Source organism: Brachycentrus maculatus, unplaced genomic scaffold, assembly GCF_059751285.1.
Source record: "Brachycentrus maculatus isolate JH-2025_06_01 unplaced genomic scaffold, ASM5975128v1 h1tg000015l, whole genome shotgun sequence".
Lineage (NCBI taxonomy): Eukaryota > Metazoa > Arthropoda > Insecta > Trichoptera > Brachycentridae > Brachycentrus > Brachycentrus maculatus.
In genome coordinates, this window is record NW_028280769.1 from 1,754,844 (window position 1) to 1,771,211 (window position 16,368).

General features: G+C 33.4%; 1 protein-coding gene across 1 annotated transcript in view; it reads right to left on the minus strand.

Annotated features, from left to right (window-relative positions):
• Positions 1-218: 218 nt before the first annotated feature.
• Positions 219-16,368, minus strand: part of LOC148313367 (transcription factor AP-2-epsilon-like) — a 105,345-nt gene continuing 89,195 nt past the window's right edge. Inside the window, exons 7-9 of the mRNA XM_088264600.1 lie at positions 3,514-3,632; positions 2,762-3,081; positions 219-2,172 (exon numbers count right to left, since the gene is read on the minus strand). Of these exons, the coding sequence (XP_088120726.1) occupies positions 2,065-2,172; positions 2,762-3,081; positions 3,514-3,632 (547 nt within the window). The 3' untranslated portion in view covers positions 219-2,064. The remainder of the gene's footprint in view (positions 2,173-2,761; positions 3,082-3,513; positions 3,633-16,368) is intronic.

The following is a 16,368-nucleotide window of genomic DNA, read 5'->3' on the forward strand; positions in this document are numbered from 1 at the left end:
AAGTTATGATATCATATTGTGACGTCACCCCGTTGCAGAATTTTCCCGCCATTTAAATTTAGAAAGTTAAATTCTTTATATCACCTTAAATTTTTTACAATGATTAAAGAAAACACTTGTTTTTTACCACTTGAGTTTTATTAAAGACTACATGTTTCAGAAGTTAAACTTCCATCATTCAGGTCTGTATAATAACATAAAGACCCGAATAATGGAAGTTTAACTTCTGAAACATGTAGTCTTTAATAAAACTCAAGTGGTAAAAAACAAGTTAACATGTCTTACCACAAAGTTAATGCCGAAACAATAAATATTTTTTTTACATATTTTAATGTGTAAAGTAAAGATTGTCTTTTGATTTTTATATCAATTATTGGTAGCTTAAAGTGATATGCCAAGATTTATTTTATATTTGGACAATTTCTATGATTTTTACCTTAGACTGTTACATATTGTTTGAGGTAGGATCTACAACATTCTAGAATACGTATTCCTGGAAGTCATTTTATGTGTTTATAATGACTTCAATTCTATTATTTTTGTGCTTTGTAAAATAAACATTGAAAAACGCCATGAAAATTATAAAAAAAAAAATTCAGTATTATGTTTGAGGTAGGATCTACAACATTCTAGAATACGTATTCCTGGAAGTCATTTTATGTGTTTATAATGACTTCAATTCTATTATTTTTGTGCTTTGTAAAATAAACATTGAAAAACGCCATGAAAATTATAAAAAAAAAAATTCAGTATTAAACAAAATGTTTGTTATGTAAGTATATTTCCACTTGTCGAGATATTAGTCTACTGGTTTCGAGGCGTATGGGTCTCTTCGTCAGGACAATCACTACACCTAACCTTATATTAGTCTTCGGTAAGTCTCAATATTTTGTGTGGGTGAAAGAGTCTATGGTAGTGATGTGTAGCGTATCCACACTATACATACACCACTGGCATAGACACTTCACAACGCCTTGTGACAGATAGATTAAAATCTCAGCGAGTGTTTGTATACTTATCCAACTAATACATTGTTAAAATGACTGAGCACATAGTTTATGCTTTAAATTATTAACGTTATTTAATTTAAAAACATCAATATATCCATTAATTCAAAAATATACACAAGATATAATCACAAAAAATCGCTGATTTAACAAACAACGAAAGATATCAAAATCCTACACTATAAACTATAAAATACGGTATTTACAATACTACATCGGAGATAAATAAAATTATAATTACATTGAGTTATAATTGCACTTTGCGTTATATATTCTCATACTGAGAGCTTCGCAATGAAAGTTTTTAAAATTTTTTGTCTTATTTTGAGCAGTTGTATCATGTAAAATATATATAATTAAAAAAAATCAAGCTGTCCGTTAATAAATACCCATAAAACACGCTCTTCTCAAAGTCTTGTATTTTATAATATAGTTTTCTATGGGCCACATGATTTAGGGTTTAAAAATAAGTATATTAATTTATTTGAAAATCCTAGAAAACCTAAAAAAGGGCCCTGAACACATTGGTTATTATTGATCTTTAATAATTAGGTCTTAAGTTAGACCCTACTTTTGAAAAATGGCCTATTTGTTATTTTACTGATTTTATTTTTGTCCAATGTTATTTTCATTGATTTCTTTGGTCTATGACCTTAATGTGTAGAGCGAATAAAGTGATCATTTAAACCAGCTAATTATAAGCCCTGTAAATACTTTGGCTTTAACATTCCCATTTCAATATAATCTATTTAGAGATCAGTAAGAATCTTGAAATAAATAACTTCCTGAACTTATACGGACAGGATTTAAAAGCCTACATAATGTAAGCCATCATAGTGTATTTTAAAGTTTCCAAAGACACGATGAAACGAGCAGCTTGCTTATTTTTTTTAAATTATACATAAGATACGAATGAATACAACCTCCACTTAGAACTTTCACTAGCCGTTTTGAATGTTTTACGTTATATGATATGTTTGATGTGAGTGGTTAGTGGTTAGTGCTGCCAGCCGGAGGGATGTCTGCCGATATGGTGGCACGTGTCCCGGGCCTTTTGTTACTTCTTGATGTCCTGATCCATCTTGCCCTTGTCGAGGGACGAGGAAACCATGCCGCTACCCTGGTACAGTTTGTCCATGTGTTTCAGCGACTCGTTCAGGAAATTCTGCAAGGAAAGATATCGTTCTTTAAGAATTGACCTTAAGATCTATGTATAATGATGGCAAACATGATATTTGATAATATATTAGAGCACAGGTTCTCAATTCAGTCTAGCACCTCCTTTAAAAACATGTCCTGCGAAATGTTGGGAAAAGCTGGGAAAGATGGCATTTTTAGTTACTTTAAATGTTGTTAGTTAGCAAACTTGAAATGTTAGCTGGAAAATATACTATTTTTAGTTAGGTACTTGAAATGTTATCAGCTGGCAAAGATAACACTTTCAGTGACTTGAAATTTTGAAAGTTGTTAGCTGGTATTTTTAGTTACTTGGGACGTTGTTAGGTGAAGATGAGTCGAGTTACTTAGGATGTTGTAAGCCGGTATTTTGAGCTACTCGGGACGTTGTTAGCTGAAGACGAGTTACTTAGGATGTTGTCAGCTGGTATTTTGAGTTATTCGGCACGTTGTTAGCTGAAGATGAGTTACTTAGGATGTTGTCAGCTGGTATTTTGAGTTACTCGGGACGTTGTTAGCTGACAATGAATTGAGTTACTTAGGATATTGTAAGCTGGTATTTTGAGTTTGAGGCTCACCTGTATGGCGGTGAGCGCCGCCACGATGGCCGGGCCGCCGAAGCCGTGCGAGATGAGGCTGAAGTGCGTCAGGTGGCGCTGCACGGCGGGCTCGAGCAGGTGCGGCGGCCGCGTGTTGCACAGCGGGCTGCGGTCCTGGTTGAGCAGGTCCATGAGCTCCTTGGTGACGGCGCGCGCGGCCAGCAGCAGCTCGCGGCGGCGCGGAGCCCCGTGCGGCTCGGCGGCCGCGTGCTGCCGGCTCAGGTGCTCGGCCACCTGGCGCGCCGGGAACTCCGTCTCGCACACGTAGCCGAAGTCGCGCGCCAAGTGGACCGCCTCGGCTAAGGGAAGGGAAACGATTATTCAATGTGCGAATCCAGGATGCGTTTCTCATGTATGTGATTATAATCTAGGATTCGGACCTTACATACTAATATAAGAATTTCTGCTTAGTAAAAAGCTTCTTTACATGTCACCAATAGATGTATCTAGTGAAGTTCTAGTGATTCAAGAACAAGGTTTATAAATTGGTTAATATATATAGAACTTTCAAGAATTTGAGTAGTGTGGTTGTCAATAATGGGTAGAATTGGTGAATGTTTAACGGTCGTCAGCCCCGTAAATGCCCAAACTTCCATACTCTTCTTCATCTTTGATGAGATGTCAAAAAATAATATGAAAAGTAACTCCTATAATTGGAGATTTGGACTCACTCAAAATGTTGTGAATAATTTTACTTAAATTACTTCAATTTTAAATAAAATTTATTATACCTTCAACTAATGACGTAAGAAGCGTGACGTTGGCAGCTTTCCTTCTTCCCGCGGGTAGATTCAGTCCTATCTTTTCTAATTTTTCTCTCAAAAGTCGGCCGCCATTTTTGCTTTTCGCCCTGAAACAAAAAAAAAACAAATAAGTCAAATGTATATTTTGTATATTAAAAGCATTGTTAACTTTGTATAAAGCTGGTCTTCCACCTCCCAGAAGCGGACCGGAGAATGACAGGACCATAGTCCTAAATAAAGAGGAAGAAGAAGAGGAAGACGTTATCTTTGTAGCATAGTAATTCAATACTCTTCTTATAATTCATCGTTGACTTTATGTAATACCACATAAAAGTGAACGATGAATGATAAGGAGAGTAAAATGTATTATGATGTAATATCAATGTCCGCCTCCGTAGTGTAATGGTGAGCACGGCCGGCTACCATTCTGGAGGTCCCGGGTTCGATTCCCAGTGGGGGGTCAAATAAATATAAGTGATTTTTTCACTCTAATATTTACTCAATAAAAGCGGAGGGCTGATCACCTTTCCTTCGTGTGTTAACATTCAAGATAACACTGTGTTTATATAATGCAGTGCCCTATGCACCATTGGGGTGCGGATAAGGGTTTCAAAAAAAATGTTTTAAAATTTTCAAATACATTTGAAATTATTACACTGTAAGAGAGTCGCCTCCAACAGGGAACTGTGGAAGTCCAAGAGGGGGGCCTTTGTTCAAAACTGGACCCAAGAAGAAGGCTGAAGTAAGTACAGTGGAGCATCTTATAACGAGCATAATTCGTTCAAGAATCTAACTCGTTACGCGAAACATTTTTTTAATAATTTATATTTGAAGCACTAACTTTGTGATTTTCCATTTTATGATTAAAATGTAACTTTATTTTACAATCACTATAAATATTTTATTATAACTTAATTATAATGTCTACCGGTTTCGAAGTTAGCCGCTTCTTTATCAAGACTGATTAAAATATTTATAGGATTTTGAAACAAAGTTACATTTTAATTATGAAACATTTTTTGTTTTGACTGGCACGGAAGTCACAATTCGCTCACTCCTTTCAAGAACGTCATAAATCAAAAATCGTCAATTTTCAGTTGTGCATGTTTTCGGAATGCCCATAAAATGTACTATATCCCAGCAAAAGAGGCATATTTATAAATTAATATTTACCCGCTATAGGGCAGAAAGTGTTGTTTTTGCATTTTGAAGAAAATGTATTGTTTTATTATTTTTTTAAAAATACTTAATATTTTTCGAATGGAGAAAAAACCTTCAGGTTTAACCTAAAAAGATCTGTTGCATAGTCAAAAGTTCAATAAGTGGCTTGATATTTATTTTTAATACATTGTATTATATTTTTAAACTTTAAAAATGTTCTACTGAAAAATCAAGTTTTTTGATTTATGACGTTCTTGAAAGGAGTGAACGAATTGAATGTCGTGTAAAAGGGACTTGCCCTTCTCTGTAACTCATGCGAAATCTCGCTCGTTAGGAGAGCAACTTCTTCACACTTTTTTTGCTCGCTATGCGAATTAATCGTTATGAGAGGTTCCACTGTAAGTGAAAAAAAGGTCGAGGAAGTTGAAACGAATGAAACAAAATACACAAGATTATTCTCCGTCTTAATCAAACATAATGTATGCGGATATACATAAATACGTCTCACCATATATTTTAAAAACAGTAAAAAAAAACTACAATGTGATTAACTGGGCTATTGAGCTCATGAATTTTATCCAAATACTTGATAGCGCTCTGAACACGTTCGAAGATTTATAGATCGCACTGTTGATTTTCGTAGCAAATAAAATTAAGAAAATACAATCATATAAACTGTTTTGTGTATTTTGATTCCCTAACGGTATGCGCGAGCTCTGTGGGTACGTTCACGCACGCAATAAAACCAAATTCACTTTACAGTCTTTGTTGTTTGATTAAAAACATTTTTATTTACTTTTACGACTACATTTTAGTGTCTCAATAAAAGTGGCCGGGTAGGTACTCGGAATATCGGAACGACCTCTTGTCTGTCTTGCCCAAATTTACAGTCAAACTTTTTTTTAAATATCTATTACGTAATGGCGAGAAGTACCTACTAATTGCCAACACCGTGATTGATACCAATTGGAAACAGAATGTCCGAAAGAAGGTATGCAGTTGACAAATTTTTATGAGGCAATAGGACATAAAGATCTATCAGATTTAGTGGTGCCTTATTTAGAAAATATGATAAGACGAACATGACAAATAAATGGACTGTGTGACAAATCTTGATTGGCAAAATTGACACAAATTGTTATAGGTCATGGAGCATTTCGAAAATATCTCTTCCGTTTTAAAATTAGACAAAACTCTACTTGTCAATGTGATGAGACGTCGTCGCAATATGCAATATGTTCTTCAAGAATTAACAGTAAATATGGGAGTCGAACACTGTAATATATCGTTGTTGCCGACGGATGTTAGAGGTCAAAATAAAATATGGAACAAAGGCAAAATAAAGGAATGGGCAAATGATCAAGAGTTAATTTTATGAAAAATGTAATATATATGTTTATATTCTTAATTTTTTTCTCTTTTTTGTGTCTATATTAGGTTAAAATCGTTGAAAACAATAAAAATGTATTAAAAAAGAACTCCACCAACAAGACACACAAGGTGGCTTGGTGGGTCTCTGTAAAAAAGGTATAAATATGTATGAATTGTGATTTAAATAAATGTATACAAATAATGTCCCTCTTTTAGTGTGAGTATGTCCAGTTTTTGAAAAAGAAAGTATTCAATTGGAAACATAATGTGCGACAGAAGGTATGCAGTTGACAAATATTGATGAGGCGATAGGGCATAAAGATCTATCATATTTAGCGGTGTCTTATTTAGAAAATATGACAAGACGAATCAGACAAATAAATTAACTGTATGACAAATCTTGATTGATATAAGATATTGAATCCTATCTATTGTGTTGTATTGTATCTTTTGTTTTGTTTTTAGGGATCAAACTTATTAATTTATTATTAGCAATACATAAACACTATAATTTGTAAGATATTGAAATTGAATGTGCTTTAAATATATACATATTAAATCTGCATCCTATTAAAAATATTCCACACCCTTATCTAATAATTTGGAAATTTGGTCACCCTGCCTTCATTTAATAAATAATAAAAATAATAATTTTAGATAATTTATAAAGCGCCATTTTCGTAAAATACTACCTCAAGGGCGATATACAGGTGTGGCTTATACTCCCGTTATTCAACTATCTGACTCAGTGCCCTATGCACCACTTGAATGCGGATAGGAACCAGATGAAGAGATTGATTTATCTGATTTAATTAACATCAACGCATAGTATTGCAATGAAATAGCCAAATTAAATTTGGACAGTAAATGTTCGCTTTTATTACCGATATAAAAATTATACTGTAATGCGTGGATCAGTTATGCATATGTGTATGTGTGTGTGTGTGTGTGTGTGTGTGTGTGTGTGAGAGTGAGTGTATCTTATACGCGACTGGTGGACATGTGTGGTAAAGGGCATAATCTAAAGCCGAGCAGGAAGTTTGATTTGAATTTAGTTAAGTTAGAACCCGTTTTGAAAGCGCCCCGTTTTCTCCACCGCCAGTTGCTGTACTATATCGCAGTACCTACTCGCTAAGATGACCGAATTACAAGAGTAGACTCTTCGGGATTTTATCTGTGGAGAGTAAAGTACAGTCTGTTCACAGTTATTTTTACCTCTAGTTGTTTTTTTTCTAATTATTTATTTGACAGTTTAAATAATTAAAAAAAATAGAGGGGAAATAACTGTGAACATACGTACGGAAAATGAAACTTCTAAAAGTTCTACTGGCAGGTTTTAAGGGTTGGTTTACATACCTTGAGATTCATGGTAAATCAATCTATTTGGAGAGAATCTCATACTTTACATAAGCGGTGTTGCATAAGCTGTAGCAAGGTTTCAGAGTCACTCTGACGTTAGGTTATTTAAAAAAAATCATCAAATTTAAATATTGAATTATGATGGAAAAAAATTATATTTGAGTATATTTGAATATTATCTTTGTTTTCTTAATTTTTTTAATTATTCGCAGTTTCTCATCACAAGGCAATCAAAATTAAATATTTTATATCACTACCCAAAGCGCAGGATTGATCCTCTTGCTTTTATGAGATTAACTTTAAAGTTAACACTGCATCGTGCAGTGCTCTTTGCCCATCAGGTACGGATCAGAGTCAGAATATATAAAAAAATAAACTGATTACATTTTCTTGCCTTTGAATTTCAAATAGTGAAATAGTTAATAGGTACATACTTGAACTGTAACATATAATTACATATTCATTCTCAGTGTAGGCATGGGTAGGTAGGTAGGCACCCATTATTTTCTTTGTTCTCCAGACACGAGTAAGTAGGTACCTAATTTCAGATCACCAGTTCGGGCCATCTCGCAAGTTCGACATGGCGGGAAATTTTGACGTATGATTAAAGATGGCCGCCTCGGGCCGCGATGTATGACTGACATGTGCAAACATGATCGAAGTCTGCCAATCAGCAAGCTATTACCGCTGCAGTGTTCGATATTAATGTCCGTGGCTGATTAGTAAATTCAAATGCCATTACGGTGAATATGTCAAGATACAATTTACCGATAGAAAGGCGGTGGGTGATATATTTTGCATGTGTATCATTACTGAAATGAATCATTGTATTGGGCTCCAAGATTGTAACTTTTCACTGGCAATGAGATACAATACAATGGAAAGAGATAATAAATTGTTGAAGTTAATTCAGAGTCGTTTTAAATGGTTTATACTAAAAAATAAGTAAATACGCGACTAAAACAAAATGAAATCAATATAATGTTTATACCGAACTTAATATTTTTTATTGGGTATCAATAAATATAACAAAAAAACATGGAGCCCTATTTATTTCTACATAATTTTTTCAAGTTTTTACCGTTAATTGGACTTAAAAAATATAATTTTTATTACTGACCACATTATAAAATAATCTGGTCAAATTATAAGCTCCATAAAAATCACTTTTCAGGCGTCTTCCAGTATGTTAGACAATCCGGTTAGGTTAGGTTAGATTAGGTTAGGTTAGGAGCTTCAATAAATATGTAAAAAAAAAACACGAGACCCTATTTCTTTCTACATAATTTTAAAATATGATGACAAATTTTTATCGTTATTTGGAAAAAAATATTACTCAATTAATTAATTATAAGCTGCATAAATATTGAATTTTACTTTAACAGCCGTCTTCCAGTATGTAAAAAAATCCGGTTAGGTTAGGTTAGGTTAGATGTTCAAAAATTATTTTAAAAAAAACGTGGACCCTATATATTAAAAATAATAAATTTTTAACTTGCTTATAAATTTTTATCGTTCTTTGGACATTCAAAAAAGATAATTCTTACTATATTAATAAAATAATCTGGTCAAATTATAAGCTGCATAAAAAAATCACTTTTCCAGGCGTCTTCCAGTGTGTAAAATAATCCAGTTAGGTGCATACATCTATAAAAAAGGGTCTAGGCTAAATAAAAGCTTTCTCACACCTACCATAGACGGCTCCAGTGAACTGACATACTTGTATAAAGCATCATGAGATTTATCATACATGAAGGAATTCCAAAAAGCAGTGTGGTTGTCAATCATGGGTAGAATGGTGAATAATACACCCGTGTAAAGCGATCACTTAACCAGCCCATGACGGGTCATAAACCCTGTAAATATCCAGACTTTCATGTTCCTCATCTATGTTGAGATTTCAACATGTAAAAATATTTATATCACATGGGAAAATATTCATACTTTCACAAAAAGAAATTCTGATGCTAATGAAAGGCTAGTTAACTCTTTAATTCGCAGGATAAACAGGAATATTAAAACCTTAAAATTCCTCGCTATGAGATTCGTATCTACTATAAAAAATAATTTGATCGTCATGAAAATATACGAGATATGGCATTTTTATATTGAACTTAAGTCTCATCGCTTTTAAAAAGGTAACGGTAAATTTAAGGGGCGACGCAACGTATTACTTTATTGATATCTCTTTTACTGTGATGTATTGACTAACGAAATACATGTTTATATGATTAAATAAATTTAAAAAAAAAAGAAAACTTAAAAATTGATATCAGTGAGATCTTAAAATTTGAGTAGAGTCGTTGTCAATCATGGGTAGAATGGTGAATGTAACACGTGTATAAAGAGATCACTTGAACCAACCTATGACAAGTCATAAGCCCTGTAAACGCCCAGATATATTCTCATTAATCCATGTTGAGACGTCAAAATGTAAAATAACATTATCAGTGAGTTTCAAAAATTTGTGTAGTGTGGTTGTTATTAATGTGTAGAATGGTGAATGTCTCACTTGTATAAAGCGATCACTTAAACCAGCATATGTTAGGTCGTAAGCCCTGTAAATACCTGTAGATATCCATATTCTTCTTCATCTATATTGAAATGTAAAAATGTATAAATAACTCCTAAGCGAAGAATCCCAGATTTGTGATCAAGGATTTCGATACACCCAACATGTATGTATAACAATAAAAATATTTATTTTAGATTTTTTTTTTATTATTTGGATTTAATTTTATAAATATATTATTGTTAACAAGGAAAATACAACGTTTCTATGCCCCTTAAAGCATGGGTAGTACATATAACTCAATTTCCGAAATGAATTCCTTGCGCCTAATAGTATGCAAATTTTAACAGGAAAACATGCAGTTTGCATACCATAGGAGTATTGCCATAAAGCTCGTACCTCCGAGAGCTTTCGTGTGATCAAATTTATAGTCTTTTAAAAATTTGTTCTCTGATTTACATAGAGAACATTTTTTTACATATTTATTTGAATGCGTCCAAATACTTGTTTACAAATATGGATTTTGTCCACTTAGGTGTTATTACATTTTAAAAACTCAAAAATTGAGATGTTAAAAACGAAACTATTGAGCTGAAAAGGTCCGTTTTTATTAAGATACTCGGTTTACTTCTTCAGACTGTCATAGCGTCGTTATAAACAACAAAACAACTTATTTATACGATCCAGGATGCGCTGCCCAAATTTTACAGACAAATAAATTCGTCTTGTACAAGATTTTCTTTCGGAAATTGATATTTTTTTCAGTACTGTTTTTTTAAACAATGCAATGATACAACTGTTATTTTTTAAAGGAATAAAGTTATCAAATAAACCTTGCTCCTCTGGTTATAAGGTAACATTACATTATTTTACATAGTTATGTTTACATTTTGATATCTCAACAAAGATGAAGAAGAATATGGAGGTCTGGAAATTTACAGGACTTATAACCTTTGTAGGCCAGTTAAGTTTTTTCTAAAGGAACAATCCGCAAACATCTTCTTTTAAAGTGATCACTTTACAACGCATGCAACATTCACTTATTCTATCCATGATTGACAACCACACAATTTTTTTGGAACTCCTACATATAATGATCAATCTGGGGACACAGTACATATGAGTTCACAATAGCCATCTATGTTGTTTTACAAGCTTCATAAAAAAATGAAAATAATGTTTTCAGGCGTTTCTCAGTATGTGAATATAATCCGGGGTTTAGATCTTGTATTCACGAAAATAAAAGGATTTCTAAATAAAAGCTTTTTCAATCTATAGGAAAGTCATACATCGTTTTGCCGCACTTAGAGATCGCATTTCGAATGCATTCAGTATACTTTCATCCTATTTTTGACAATTCCATGCTTCATTTCCATTTCTCTCTCTGTATCTTCAATATTTAATATGTATTACATGTTTCTGATTAGGTGTGCGCAGTGATGAGATTAAAAAAATTCAAGAACCGGTTCGCCCTTAAGGTTCTACCCCTACCCCCACCCCCTTATATAAAAACTAGTTTTTACATTTATTAATTATAGTTTAATTAATTGTAAATAGTAAATACTGTTTATTTTGTTCGCCTCCGTAGTGTAATGGTCAGCACGCTCGGCTACCGTTCTGTAGGTCTCGGGTTCGATTCCCAGGGGGCCAAATTAATATAAGTGATTTTTTTCACTGTGATATTTATTCAATATTACCCTGGACTGGTCCTGAAGCGGGGGGCTGATCACCTTTCCTTCATGTGTAAACGATCAAGATAACACTGCGTTTATATAAAGCAGTGCCCTATGCACCATTGGGGTGCGGATAAGGGTTTTATATGCTATATATATTTAACATTTATTTGTTTTTGATTCTGCTCTTAAACAGAAAATTCACATAACAACTGAAAATGCTCCAATTATACTAGTAAGTGCATATTTAAAAGTCAATTGAAAGTTATGTAACAGAGGGTTAAGGACCGGTTCGGCGAACCGGCTGTATCCCATCACTGGGTGTGTGCGTTTATACCTACATATGTATTTTAATGTAACTCATCAAAGGAACATTACATATTATAATAATACATACTTTCTAATATGATTTTAATATATTCTTCAGCAGTCTAAATAGGCAGATAATGCCGCGATATTATTTCCATGATAAAAGCATTCATCGAATTGTGTTAAGATTTGGGCGGATCTATCCACAGATAAATACAGGCTGCCATCTTGGGCTTAGTATTTGACGTGCATTTAAAAACGGAATACGCTTTCGTTAATGGACTCTGCGGTGTTGCAAGCCGAAATAAAATGTTTTACTTTTTAATTGCCGGATGGCTATTCACACATTTTTGGGCAGGCACCCAAGTACCTACCTAACCCTCCGCGGCCCGAATTTTATTTTTTGAATATCTTTGAGTATCGCCATCGAACCAAGTATGGTAAAAAAATGACACATAAAAAAAAAATACACGGAAATTCAAAATGGCAGTAGAGGAGGGCTTGCGGTAGCAAAAATTATACCATATTTAGCTGTCAGGGGTGAGTTGTGATAAATATTACATGAACGCATATTAGATTTTTGCAATTCCAAATCAATTAGGAGTCGTTTTTTAAAAAAAAAATACAATTTACACACTTTAAGTATGTTTACTATTCTTTCGTCACTCATTCGTTCCGCATGTAAAAACCATCTCAACACGCTAAAATTATGAGGCGAATGCGGTTAGGAATAGGAGCAGAGGAAGACCGAAGAAAACTTGGCAAAGAGGTGTTGATCAAAGGGTAAATACAAATTTCGTAATTTGAGAAGTGTTAATCATGGTTGGAATTGGTAAGTGTTACACGTGTGATCACTAGCCTACGACAGGTTGTAAGCCCTGAAAATATCCAGACTAGAATATTCTTCATCATCTATGTTGAGATATCAATATAATATAGTAATGTTGAATCGTTATTTTTCTGTCAGTGAAACATTGGTAAAACCATTTAAAAAATATTTAAAATAAGGACAAGAGTGGCGGGAGAAAGACAAGATCCAACAGTGCCAGTAGAGAGACAGTTGAAAAAAGAAGAAGAAGAAACAATAATTGCAATATAGGACAAGACGGGGCTATATGCAACAGGGGTACGTTGCAACGACCGATTTAAATCTTTCGCCGAAAGTGTTTTTATCCTATTATTCGATTTGTATGATAGAGAGTGGTACGATGCACATTTCGGTGTAATCCCGGTTTCTTCTTTCTTCTTTTACTTGTTATTTGTGTATTGAAAAATGTATTTTATCTTTAGAAATAAACATTACATAAATCTTAATGTTGCATATAACCCCGTCTTCCCCTTTGATTTATAATAATAATAATAATAATAATCGCAATCGAATAATAGTCTCAAAATTGTAAATAGTCTCAAAAGTGTATCAGATCTGACACATCGGGCGGCGTGGGGTTAAGTACCTACCTACCTCGGTCAATTTGTTATTGATTAGAGAAGTGTGGTGAACTTGGCCGGCACACTTTTGACAGGTTAAATAATGGATTTAGTAATTAATACGTACAACATAGTTCAGATGAGTTTTTTTGTATAGATTACAGAAGAAATTTGAAATAATGGTCCGGCTTTCTTATTTTAACCTTTACTCGATCGCGCCAAGTTAAAATAACCGGAAATCATGACTTTTCGACCGCATAATATCTCGAAGAGTTAGCCGAATAAATGTTTGTAGATTTAACTTTTGTATTTTTTTAATTACCTAACGTCCAAGTGACTCTGAAATCTAGCTACGGCTTATGCAACACCGTTTATCATGTCCCTGCTCAGGCTTCAACTTTACAAGTTTCATAGCCTATGCCTACTCGTGAGTGGATTTAGTCTTTATGTTTAAAGTTACTATAATTTTCTGTAATTCATGAGTGAAAATTCTAGGCTAAAACACTCGTTTTAACTTTTCTAATGACATTTCTTAGTGGAACTGCATTTTATAGAATAAAATAACAAGTACAGTACATTGATTTAAGAAAACACTTGTTTTTTACCACTTGAGTTTTATTATAGACTACATGTTTCAGAAGTTAAACTTCCATCATTCAGGTCTGTATAATAACTAAAATATAAAATATAAAATTGTTCTATAAATAACGAGAGGAGAAAGTAAGGGGAAGGGGTTAGTCAAGGGACGGAGTTTGAAAACAAAGGAAAAATGGAAAGCAAAGGTGAAGAATTTTGAAACAATATATTATTTAATAAATTATTATTACAATTTAGGTTTTTTCTTATTTCTAGCGGTCATAGCGGTCATAGTCTTGTTAGTAATTATTTTTCGGAATTTGCAAATCACATAATAGATACTAATCACTCATTTCACTCTCATAAATTAAAATTATTACACCTTGTTCCATATAAAGGCCAAATTATGAATTATCTTGAAAATTTAGAAATCTAAAGTAAGTCCCTCTCCAAGCACAAGAGCTCAGTCTCTTTTTTGGAGAGGCACAGCGAATCTAAAACTTAAAGTTTGCCATGTATAAATGTTTAGAAAATGTATTATGTTGTACTTAAAAATGTAACTATATTAAATAAAATAAAAAAATCTTTTCGTCTTCTTGATTCATTTTAGATAATAATTTTCCTCAATTTTCTATCCCATAAAAGTAGGAATAATTTCCTTTTCCTGACGTCCTTTACTTAGAAATCAGTTCCACTCTTAGATTATTCCTGAAAAGTGACTGCGCAAACAATTGATGAAAAAAGAAACGTCTCGAAATAATATCGTCTCAGGTAGTTTTGAACATTTTAAGTATTCAAGGCGATAAAAATAATTATTTGACACATTATTAAGTAAAACGCAAAGGAGGCATCTGTATTACTTGTAATCAGAATAATTGCAGTAATAAGCGAACGTTTTAAACAACAAGTCTTATTGACCCTTTTCAACCTCAAATAAACTACAAAAATATTTTAAAATATATGTTTTACCCGGTAAATACACACTATTTCTTAAAATCTATAATTACACGCGTTTCGATGCATTCCGCATTATTTTCAAACACCGTATGTGAAGCTAAGTTTAAATTTTAGAGTTGTGTCCTTGGGACGTTGAAGGATGATGATATATTTATTTATACATTATTTAATTTTTTTTATCAGTGGGAACAAAATCAATACGGGGAGATTTTTTTCTTGTCATATTGTTAATTACGGGTGCATGATTATTATTTATATTTTTATTTATTTCTGTTGTCTCAAAATGTAGCAGTTTATGACTTTTCCAATTAATTTTTCTTATAATTTCTACGTTATTGCTGTTGTATGTGTGATTGTCAAGTAAAACTTAAATTAAAAATGTATGATATTACCATAAAGTAACTGATGAATGAATTGATGAAAAAATGTTTAAATTGATATACTGTATCAATACAGATGAAGAATAATATTGATGTCTAAGTTTACGACCGCTTACGACCTGCTACGTCATAGGCTGGTTTCACTTAAAACACGTGTAACATTTATCACTCTATCAGATATCAATATAAATAACTCCTAAGTGAACAAAACCCAGATTAAAAAAATTCAGAATTCCAAAAATAGTGTTTTTTTAAAAAAATGGAAATAAAAAATATGCGTACAGTTACCCCACGCGACTCTAATGGGAATAGTATATAGATAAAATAAAGTTGCGATTTAACAAATAACTAACTAACTAACTAACCATCACGCCGCTTCCCCGCAGGGGTAGGCAGAGAGAACAGAGCGCCACACCACTCTGTCCTTGCAAACATTCTTCGCCTCTTCCACGTTCATGCATCTCCTCATACATATCCGCCGTTGTTACGACTCCTAACCTGACCACTTTCAAGTATTTGGCATACCTGATCGTGCCACGTTTTTATCGGTCTTCCTCTGCAAATACTTGGCCTTAAAAGTATTCTCAATACGTTCATAGCAAGAACACCATATTACTAGTATAATTCTGCGGGTGAAAGGGTTAATAAGATACTACTGGTTCGTTTGGAGTACTTCACTGTCCACACACTCCAATTATCCTCAAACCCGTTGACGTCCGAGTACGTACACACATGATATTACAGCCTCCACACATGAACGAAGCTCAATTACAGTATTATGGTCATCGGTAGAAGAAAGGCCATTTCGTTGTATGTCAGTTAAGCTACTTCAAATACGGCTGACTTCAGATCGGTCGAAATCTTCTGGAATTATAATGCTTTACTATTCTATAATGTCTGTAGCGTAGTGGTCAGCGCGTCTGGCTACCATGCTGGAGGTTCGATTCCATTCAATTCCAACTTTTATCCGCACCCCACTGGTGCATAAGGCACTGCATCATATAAACGCAGTGTTATCTTGATCGTTAAAATATGAAAGAAAGGTGATCAGCCCTCCGCTTCAGGTACCAGTCCAAGGTAATATTGAATAAATATTACAGTGAAAAAATCACTTATA